At 40.3% G+C, this 11,115-nt stretch overlaps 2 protein-coding genes across 2 annotated transcripts in view; both read left to right on the top strand.

The window, feature by feature from the left end:
- Positions 1–6,002, top strand: part of LOC116695244 (alanine aminotransferase 2) — a 9,213-nt gene extending 3,211 nt beyond the window's left edge. The window contains exons 3-11 of the mRNA XM_032525387.1: positions 192–300; positions 408–541; positions 990–1,233; positions 2,059–2,138; positions 2,245–2,381; positions 2,933–3,107; positions 3,658–3,813; positions 4,784–4,896; positions 5,028–6,002. Coding sequence (XP_032381278.1) covers positions 192–300; positions 408–541; positions 990–1,233; positions 2,059–2,138; positions 2,245–2,381; positions 2,933–3,107; positions 3,658–3,813; positions 4,784–4,896; positions 5,028–5,196 — 1,317 coding nt within the window. The 3' untranslated portion in view covers positions 5,197–6,002. The remainder of the gene's footprint in view (positions 1–191; positions 301–407; positions 542–989; positions 1,234–2,058; positions 2,139–2,244; positions 2,382–2,932; positions 3,108–3,657; positions 3,814–4,783; positions 4,897–5,027) is intronic.
- Positions 6,003–6,584: 582 nt separating this feature from the next.
- Positions 6,585–11,115, top strand: part of LOC116695754 (alanine aminotransferase 2) — a 10,991-nt gene continuing 6,460 nt past the window's right edge. Inside the window, exons 1-5 of the mRNA XM_032526207.1 lie at positions 6,585–7,073; positions 8,841–8,930; positions 9,011–9,119; positions 9,216–9,352; positions 10,583–10,647. Of these exons, the coding sequence (XP_032382098.1) occupies positions 6,975–7,073; positions 8,841–8,930; positions 9,011–9,119; positions 9,216–9,352; positions 10,583–10,647 (500 nt within the window). The 5' untranslated portion in view covers positions 6,585–6,974. The remainder of the gene's footprint in view (positions 7,074–8,840; positions 8,931–9,010; positions 9,120–9,215; positions 9,353–10,582; positions 10,648–11,115) is intronic.

Below are 11,115 nucleotides of genomic sequence, written 5' to 3'. Positions count from 1 at the left end.
AAGACTTACAACTTCCAGACAGGTTGCTCACGTCACATCTACGTCTTCAAGCTCAGTTGGAGACTGTGCAGTAACGCTCAGCATCACCGGAAAAGTGTTTCTGATATCCTTCACTGGTCTCCGTCCAGAGCAAGCCCTAATAAAGTTGATTTTGATCTATATTGTCTTATGATCCGGCCTATTTTCTTTAGGTCTTGGCTGTATGTCTGCACCCTCAGCTGCTGAAAAACCAAACTCTTCCTCTGGATGTCAGGCTGAGGGCCCAGAAGCTCCTGGAGGTCTGCGATGGCGGCAGTGTAGGTGAGGACTGTAAAAGTTATTCTTCTGTACAGTGTGTCTGACTTTTGAAAATGTGGCAGACTGGCATTTTAATTAACAAATGTCAATATCCAATGATTGATCGATAGGTTCCTATACAGCCTCCTCTGGCATGCCTCATGTCAAGCAGAGCATCGCTGAGTTCATCACGAGACGAGATGCCGGAGTGCCTTCACACGCTGAAGACGTCTTTATCTCTGCTGGTTCTCAAAGGGCCCTGATGGTATGAACATATTATCACTGCATCACTATTCATTGTCCAGATATCACAGCCACAGAGGTGGAAAGTAACAAATTACAACTACTCACCTTACTGTAATTGAGTAGTTTTTTTTTGGTGTACTTTTCCGTTTATGTTTCAATTGAAGTTTTAAATCACATCCATTACTGAGTTAAAAAATGCAAAGTAAAAAGGTCTCTAATGTTGTATCATCTGTCAACAAACTCAAATCAAAGTGGCTTTGTCCCTTTTTTAAATCACAAAAGAGTGATTTAACTAAAGAAGTAAAATAGGTATAAACAAGACATAGTTAAAAAGTAACAAAGTAACTTTTACTTTGAGTAACTTTTGAATTAGCTGCTTTTGACTTAATTTACTTGTACTTATGTAGACTTTTATTTAATTTTTTCCAATATTAACTAAGGTTTGTGTATTGATCTGCTGTGTCAAGGTGGTTGTGAAGCTGCTGGCCAGTGGGGAGGGGGAGACTCAGACAGGCGTGCTGACCCCGAGGCCCTGCCCACACACCCTGCCCCCGCTGCTGGATGAAGCAGGGGTGACTCTGGTGACGTACCAGCTGATGGAGGACCAAGGCTGGGCAATAGACCTGGACGAGCTGCACCGAGCTTTAAAGACTGCTAGGGGGCGCTGCGAGCCCAGAGCCATTTACATCAGCAACCCAGGAAACCCCACAGGTAACCAGCATGCAGTACAGTAGCTCCAGTCAAGCCACCTGTTTAAACTAGAGATGTTCTAATACCAATACCAGTATTCATAAAAGCCTAAACTGCTGGTATTGGTGTCAGAAAGTACTGGAGTTTATGCACAGATCAGATAGCCTACCACATAATTTAACCCTGCAGAAGTTTATTTATGTTGTTTTTTCGTGACTGTGTATGTCTGTACATACATACATACATACATACATACATACATACATACATACATACATACATACATACATACATACATACATACATACGCCTATACATATGTAAAGGGTGCACATCAGGGCATTTAAGAACTCATAAATGAATACATTGTTTTGTATAGTGGGACATGTGACATAAATATAAAAATGTACTTTCTCCACAATAAGCCATATAAATGTATATGTTAGCTTATAATAATATTGAAAAAACTGAATATATATTTTTTAAATCATGGTTGATTAAATTAATTAGTTTAAAAGGTATTAAAACAGTCTTCTTAAGTACAAGTTGACTGACCATCAAACTGGATAATAAAAAGTTCCATGGCATTCATTTTTTGCCTTTGTTCATTTTTCACAAAAGGTTTATCCTAAGCAACAACAAAGATAGAAATCACATCCATACAGGGATATTAGTATACAGTTGTTAAAACCTAATAAAATATATGACACATTGGTATCGGATCGGTAATGAGTATCGGCCGATACAAAAGTTTGGGTATCAGAATCGGGGAGCAAAAAATGATATTGGACCATCTCTTTAAACTTGCTGTTATCACTGTCTGCATGCGGCTCTTTGTCCTCCTAGGTCATGTGCAGGACAGGAAGTCGATAGAGGAAGTGATTCGGTTTGCAGCAGCAGAGAGGCTCCTACTGTTGGTTGATGAGGTGATCACAAACTGCATCTTCAGATTGGACTTTAACAAAGTAGCTGGCAGCCTTTTTGCTCACACAGTCTTTCATTGACTATCGATTTCATTACTCTGCACTCCAGGTGTACCAGGACAGCGTGTATGGACAGGAGAAGGAGTTTGTTTCCTATAAGAGAGTCCTGTTTGAGATGGACCAAGAGTTCTCAGAGACAGTGCAGTTGGTCTCCTTCCACTCTATATCCAGCGCCTGCATGGGAGAGTGAGTTCTGTTTCTTATACTTGCATTTATGGATTTGCTGACGGCATCATACAACAAGCAGCTTTGACCATTTACATACACAAACATTACTCAAACAGGAAGAAATATCATATTTGTTGGACTGTTTTTTTGATTAAAAAAGGAGTGATTTGTCAATGATAAAACATGAGCATTTTATTTCAGGCCACACAACCCTTAACCACCCATACAGATCACTTCACACAAAAGCATTGGAAAATGTACTTTGAATAATAGTTAAGTAAAATAAAAAGTTGCATGAAAATGGAAATGTACTTGCACAGTTTTGCAACTGCAGAAGCGAGCATGGCCAAATACACAAACCAACAAAGATGACTGACCATTTAATTTTGCACATTGAGCAAAGAGAGAGTAAATAGCCCAACATTATCAGCACCAGTAAACTACACCACTAAATCACTGCACCACTTAATCAATGACAAATACTCAAACAATTCATGTGGATGTGAGTAATGTGTGGATGTGTGTCTTGACTAACAAGCAACCAAATGACTTCTGTGTCTGTGCCCCAGGTGCGGTCTGAGGGCAGGATACATGGAGCAGGTCAACATGGACCCAGAGGTGACACATTTTGTTGATACCATGCTGTGTACTGATATCAGTACTCCAGTCACAGGACAGCTGGCTCTGGAGCTCATGGTCAACCCACCAAAACCTGGAGACCCATCCTATGACACATACACACAGGTGAGACACCTGCAGAGCCTCTTTGGGGCCGAGCAAAACCAAAACCAAAGAGTAAATGCCATAAACACAATCTTTTTAAATCTTTACAATCATTCCCAGAAAGAAAAGAAAAGTGTGTTGTCCTTGTTGCACAATCCAAATTTTCTTCAAAACATGCCATTTCAGTATGTAATGTTGCTCAGTTTAACGTTAACACAAAGAAAACCGACAGTAAGGGAACTTATGGTGGCGCTGGAACTATTCTGTAAATGATGCAGTATAAATGTGTTGTTTTAGTCTTTTCTAAAATATCCTAAACAGTTTTGGCATTGCATGAATTGGGTCTGACTGGAATGCTGAGACTCTATTGGATTTAATGAGACCGATTGGCAAAAGACCTCCATTTGTTTGGACTAAGCCCTGAATTTTCATAACATCTGGCATTGCCCCTGCAAAAGATTACAGTCCTGCCTTATTTGCTCATATGTATCCCTGCAGTATACGCCCCTGTCCTGTGTTGTATTACTAGTTACAATCAAATCTATGTTCCTTCTTCTCTTTTTGTTTGAAGGAGATTCTCCTCACTCTGGCCACTTTGTCCCAGAATGCTCAGCGGGTTCAGGAGTTTCTGAATGCTCTACCAGGCATGAGTTGCCAGCCAGCGATGGGGGGAATATACCTTTATCCCTGCCTGCGTTTACCATCTAAGATTATAGAGAAGGCCAAGGTGAGAAATGTTACAAAAACTTTCATGTTCATGTAACAAAATGTATGCTGCAATGTGGTGATATGTTGTTGTTGGTTTTTTTTTTTTTTGGAGGACTGCACTCAGATGTTTTGCACGTTTTAGCAACTTTACCAAAACCTGTATATAATTTATACTGCCAACTCCTTTTTGAAGTGTGTAGTAGTGGTGTGGTCCTTTTTGACCTTCTATGCAGACTGTCATGTCCTATTAATTTTTATATAATGTAAAACAAACTGACTTGACTTCTGTAATTCAAAATTTAGCTTTGCTTTTACTGTTGTAAAATAAGAGTTCGTGTCTCAGGGAAAACACAAGACTATCGCCCTGGAAACACGAGTTTGTGTCCGGGGAGTACAAGTTAAGGGGACAGCTGTTTTAATCCAAACCAAGCTCTTTTCTATCTTAAACTTAACTGTTGTTGCCGTATGAGGATCACAGTTGGTCTGCTAAACTCAACTGCAACGGCATCTGGAAACAAAGATCACCTCACAGTTAGTCTATATCAATGACGTTTCATTTCCAGGATTTTTCAGGTGCCACCGAAAATTCTGCCCGACGTCCATTTTTTTCAGAAGTCTTCTTTTTCTTCAAACCAATCAATCATAATTGTTTTAAGCCCCTGAAACAATAACGGTGTCTTTGCAAAATAGCCTCGGAAGGAACTTGTTTTGGTGGAACGTGTAAGTTCAAAAGTTGTTTTAAAACTCAGATAGTCTAGCTAGCTGTCTGGATTTACCCTGCAGAGATCTGGGGAGCAGGTAACCTCATAAATCCACCGGAGTTTAAAACTCACTCACAAAGAAAGAGGAAGGTGAGAGACATCAGGCCTAAAAAGAAGAACATCCGGCGGAGTTGTACTTATTCGATCCCAGAAGTGGGACGTCGCAGATAAAGACTATTCTGTTAATAATAACTAAGATACTGAAGACATTCACCTCTCTGCTTTTAGAAATTGGAGGTGGAGGCAGATGTTCTGTACTGTCAGATGTTACTAGAGGAAGAAGGTGTATTGTTAGGACCAGGATGTCAGTATGATGGAACAACAGGAAACCACCATCTGAGGTGAGAGACATGACGTTTGACACAATAGTCAGGTTACCTTTAAAAAAAAAAAAAAAAAAAGTAACTCCATTATGTTGTGTGTGTCTCTCTCTCTCTCACACTCTCTCACACACACACACACACACACACAGGTTAAGCATCCTTGTTCCTCCTGACACCGTGCAGAAGGTTTTGGATCGCCTCGGCTCCTTCCACCTTCGCCTCGTACGGGACAAACTTCCTCACCCTGACGGAGGTATGAAGGACAGAGTCATGGGGGGTAACTTCAGGCCCATTTCACCTGCAGGAACTTTCCCATGAACTAACCTTTTAAGGGACCTCATTCCATCATGTGATGGGTCTGAATCTTATGCAGTGTTTTACATGTAAATCTCCTTTACAAACAACACTTAAGGGTTTGTGACTAAATTAAAATGCCTTTAATTTACTTTATTTTACATATGCATTTTAAATTACTCGTCAACAGTAGCGGGCTCACCTATATTGTGTTACACTAATCAGTGGACTGGGAGTGTGGCTCTCTGTCAGTGTGCAAGCCTATTGGTCAAAAACAAGGAAGTGATACATCATCGTTGATTGAAGGGGGAGGGAGGAAGAGGGGAGGGGGAAGTTATTGCGTTTTGACCGCATTAAAGGCCCAAGCAGCTTGCAGATCAGATCAGACTTGATTTATTTGCTTCACAGTTTGATGCAATCTTTTCCTTAACTGTCTGGTGATAGATTTTATTTAGGCAACAATACGTATTTTCTTTTTTTGAAAAAGTAAAATAAAAGAATCTTTAAAAATGGCAGGAAATGTTCTTCTTTTACAAACTAATTCTTATGAACATCAACTAAAGACAGAAGAATTTAGAACACAATTTCCTCTTCATTGTGTCCTAACTGATCGTAAATGTCTCGAAACAACACAAACACATTATCTAAACAAAGTTCATGGAAATCCATCCTATAGATGTTGGCATATTTCTGAAAAAAACACAAATGTTAATCTTGTGGTGGCCTTGGAGGAAAAGTCAGTGGGATTTTCACTCATAATGCAAGATGGTTGATCCCAAGATGGAAGATGGAAGATCCCAAATTTGATGTGACAGTGGGCAGAGGGTTCCTCCACATGTGTCACATGTAAATATCTTGATGTATTGAGAATATACAGCTCTACAAACACATAGGCCTTCGTACAATAAACATACACGTCCATGATAAAAGTATTTATTTACTTTTAGGCAGCTTTGGCTGGGATTGTCTGAGAAACACCAATCAGGGTTCGCTGAAAAGTTATGACAGCAAATTATGATAGTGTCATGGCATAACCAACCCTGGGGAAACTTGATAAGTCTTATGTCTAGGATTATACCAGTGCTTGGTTTTACATTTGGAATTTGAAAACTGGTAAAGCTGACCCTCCCAATTGAAGGTAAGGGTTAGAGGCCTACAGGCCTTCCTTTGGCTTGGTATGTCGCCAGCTCAGTGCTGGCCTGCCCGGTCTTTTTCACTCGTTAGTTCGGGAAACACCACAACAAGCCAGAAAAACCGTTCCTCTTAAGCAGTCTAGGACAGTGTCCTTCGTTTCCTGCTTTCACGCCGCAAGTTTAAAATGGCAACAAAAAGAAAGTGGAATCTGAACAATCCCTGAAATGAAACGTCATTGATATAGACTAAGACATGGATGACATTGTTCCAAGCAAAATAAAGTAGGTGTAAATGACAAGTCTAAAGAATTTATTGTGAAATGGCACAAGGACACATACTTCCCTCTCATGAGATATTCACGTGTTCCACATGGGGAGAACCCCCCCTGCCCATTGTCACACCAAATGTGGGATCAACCAGGCCTTTATGAAAATGACAGTAGTTCAAGTGTATCATCTCCCATTCGGCCTGGCTTTATTTAGCACTTTGGGGATAATGTTTAACCAGTTTTGATCTTCAATCTTTTTTTTTTTTTTTACGAGCTTCTAGCTCTAGTAGTTATAGGCTGAGCCAACACTCTGGGTGCCTTCCCTGCACTTGCCTGACAGATTTCAACATTGAGCCGTTTTTAGGGTCTCTGAGTTGTTGAGCTTCTCAGTGAAACAGAGATGAGTTCCTTGCAGGAGGTTAACCCCACGGTGCGGGGGATCAGAGCCCCAACAAACCTGCAGAGTCTGGCTGCACGCATCACAGAGGAGATCACACAGGTGAGTCCTAGGACAGGTGTGATACACCTGAACTAATCTCAGATTTTGCTATTTTGGTCTGCTCCTGTAAGAAGGAAACTAGAGAACAACCTACAGATTCAAATAGAAAATTATATAATCAAAAGAAACAACACATAATCTTTCAGGACAAAGGTTCTCCAAACTGTGTCATAACAATAAGAGATGTTTGTCAACAGTGGTGGTAGAAGAATTCAGATCCTTTACTTTGGTAAAAGTAACAATTCGAAAATGTAAAAACACATTACAGGCAGGCTTAGCTACATTCAAAAAAGTTTAACCATTGAGTGTTAGCTATAATGGATTGTTATACTGATGCATATTAACACCTGTGCAGCGCTGGTGGTTGAGTTACTCTTTAACTACTTTGTGTTGAGCAGTTTAATCTGTAACAGATTAAGTATCAGATATACAGTAAGTGGCAGAAAATAGAAATACTCAGGTAGAGACTGGAACAAACAAGAGAGTGTCTTTGAAGTTTTATTGTTACACTTGCAAGCAGTAAACCTTCTTTCAGGTTCGCAAATAACCTTTTATACAGGCAGTTTATATTCAGGGCCAGAATGGAAGACTGTACTTGATTGTTCCTTAATCAGACAACTTGCAATTACTACAGTTGATATGATGATAACATTGAATACACAAGCTCTGCCCTTGGAGATAACCCAACAACAAACTACAAAGATCATTGAAGGATAGTTATATATTCCAAGGTAGCTTTTCTCTTGCAGAAATTTAACATTGTATTTTGGCCTAGAAAACTGACTGGCCAACCCGTTTTCACTCCGAAGTCGTTTGGACAGTGTCTGAAGAATGGAAGAGAGAAAGAGGAGCGCTGTGTGGCTATATTTTCAGGCCAAAAATAAAACTGTAAAAAGCTGTATAATTTGTAAAAAGGCGTTAAGATACAGCGCTAACACAACAAATGTATACAAGCATATGTAAATTCTGTCCTGGGTTTTAAGTTATAATAATCCAAAGGAAAAATCACAAAATCACTTAAAGATCATGAGAATTCATTCAGATTCAGCAATTTGATGATGCATCCACCTTAATTTTTAAAACACATTGGTATCATATTGGTATTGGCAATACTAGCTCCATATTTATTTGGTATCAGATCAATCACACATTTTGCAGTATCTCACACCACTATTGTTTAGTTCTGACTCTGGGGATGGAAAAAAGATGTGCTCCAGACGAGCCGAGAGGTCTGGGTGGTTCATAATGTATCGCAGCAGATCAGAAATATATCTGTAAATGTGTGTGTTGTCAGCATAACTATAGTCAATTATTTAGTTCTTTTCCATAATCTCAGCCAGTTGAAGCATGTAAATGTTAAAACAGAAGAGGCCCAAGAATGGACCCTTGGGGAACTCTGCACATCATTTGTCCGCTCACATGTGTAAATACCTATAGACACAAAGTAGTCCTGTTTCTTTAAGTACGATTTAAACTAATTTAGTACTCTGCCAGAAAAAAAGAGGACTCTCATTACCTAGTAAGTCATTAAACTCAGCATCTTAGATGTCTTAGATGTCTCGCTTTAATTGTAGAAATAATGTTAAATGTTTCTTGTCATGTTTCTTTTTGGGAAGAAATGTACACTGATGAATACAGAATGTATGTGGATTTTACATGACAACCTCAAGGCTACTTAACCTTACATAAAAGAGACAAGTTGGATGACAGAGTTAAAAAATACCACCCAGCTGAGCTTGTATCTAACCCAAAATGTTCTTTTCCCAGGGAGTGACGAAACCCTTCCAGCAGGTGATTGATGTCAGTTCAGGGGATCCCCACAGGGCAGGGATGGCACCCATGTCGTTTGTTCGCCAGGTTGGTGGTTTATATTTTATCAGTCTGACAGCTACAAACGGAGCCTGTCGGTTTGTGTCATTCCCTGTTGGGCTTCTCAGGTCTTGGCAGCGTGTCTTTACCCCGAGCTCCTCACTGAAAAATGCCTCCCTCTGGATGCCAGGCAGAAGGCACAGAAGCTTCTGGGGGCCTGCAGTGGCGGGAGTGTGGGTGAGAATGAATAATATTCATTTATTTGTACAGATTTTAAAACATTTGGCCCAAACTCCGCTCTAACGGCTGATCTCTCCACTTTGTCGATGACAGGCTCATATTCTTCAGCCTCCTGCGGTATACCATGCGTCCAGAAGAGTGTTGCTGAGTTCATCACGAGGAGAGATGGTGGAGTGAGTTCACACCCAGAAGACATCATCTTCTCCAGTGGTTCTCAAAAGACTGTAATGGTACGATGAAAAAGTATTTTCCAAGATTGAAGATTTATAACTGTAGAATCTGAATCATAAATCAGAATCATAAATAGATTTATTGGTAGGTAGGAAGCACTTAACAGGAATTTGCTTTGGTTGATGGTGCATACATGAAAACAAGAATATAAAATAAAGAAACAACAAATTCAGAAACAAATAACACATACATACCAACCCGTTCTCACTCCAAACTCATGAAATACGGACGTTTAGACAGTGGCTGTCTGCGTCAGATGCCACGAAAAAGACGCCCTTTGGTGTGTGTGTGTGTAGAACTTACGATTAGCATCTAGACGGGGTTTAGTGAGTAGTATGTAAGGGGGAAATTCCTCGTAGGGAGGTTGGTCGGGGTGGTGTATGGGTCAAACACAGGACTTTCACCCAGGAGATCTGGATTTGTGTCTTGCGTGTGTCCTTAACCGTCCCGTTATTGATGATTCTTCTTTAACTGGCCTTTTCCTAAACCTAACCGTCCCGTTCCTGTGAGTCACAGAACCGTAAGCCCACAGCGTCAAAAGGGACGCCAATAGTCCCGACCAAGCCTGTGTTAAATGACACTATAGGAGACAACCAAGTGCATGTTACATGACCCTAAAGGAGACCTTTAGGGACTAAACACACATCTGTATCGTCCATTACGAACAAATATCCATTAATCAGCGTCTGCGGCTCAAGAGGGGAATGTCGTGTAGCAATAGAAGGTGGTATCATCCCTGGCAGTCTACATGTCCAAATCCTTGGGCAAGATAGTAAACCCAAAATGTCTCTCACTGCTGCGCCTTTGGTCTGTGAATGACTCTTTATCTGATGAACAGGTGGCACCACCTTGGCCACCGGTGTATGAATGTTTGTGTCAATGGTGTTACTGGTGCCTGTTGTAGGTAAAGCCCTTTGAGTGGTCGTTAAGGGGGGGAAAAATTACTACATAAATGCAGACCATTTACCATTATTCATGGTAGGCGCCTCCACACATAAACTTAAAAAAAAATACTTCTTTCTTTAAAACCAAACCCAATTGTCTCAAGCGGCACTGAGCTCCGGTTGCAAAAACGGTGGATCTGCAAAGTGGACTCGAGAAGAAGCTTGTTTTGGTGAAACATTTGCACCCTACAAAAGAAAAAACACAATATTAAATGAAGCTAATACTGTAACGTGAGCTATTGAAATTAGTTGGGTACATTGTTAAACCTTGTTTGCTCTTACCAGCATCGCCATGTGTACTTCGTCCACAGCAATCAAACCAAAAGGTCCCAAAATGTCCCAGCTGAAGAGTAAATGGCATAACCATATTCTTCGTACATTTTTCTGATCATTCCCCAAGTGAACCAAGCAGGTTCACGATCCAAATGTTCTTCAAAACTTTTTTTTAGCGAATAGCTGGCTAGCTTTAAGTTTGTTGTTGTTTCCCGCAACAATCCGAGTCTGTTGTCGTAGACCATGTAGACCAGTTCATAATTAACATATCTGCCTTCACACTCAGCTATTTAAAAAATGTTATGGTATTGTTGTGTCTTATCAGGTCAAACCTGTTCAGGTTGACACTGCCAAGTCCATTTGAACAGGAACTGACAGTAAGGATAAACTAAAAGAGTCAAACAACTTTATCTTCCATGTTAAAGTTCTTGAATGTAAAATAGAAGTGAAATTAAGTTTTTACATACTGTTGACTGCTTTGGTATTTATGGTCAGATGGTTTTGCACCTGCTGGCCAGTGGGGAGGGGGAGACTCAGACAGGCGT

This window comes from Etheostoma spectabile, chromosome 9 (genome assembly GCF_008692095.1).
Source record: "Etheostoma spectabile isolate EspeVRDwgs_2016 chromosome 9, UIUC_Espe_1.0, whole genome shotgun sequence".
In the NCBI taxonomy this organism is placed as follows: domain Eukaryota; kingdom Metazoa; phylum Chordata; class Actinopteri; order Perciformes; family Percidae; genus Etheostoma; species Etheostoma spectabile.
Note: the sequence above shows the minus strand (reverse complement) of the source record. Positions and strands in the feature narration are given on the sequence as shown.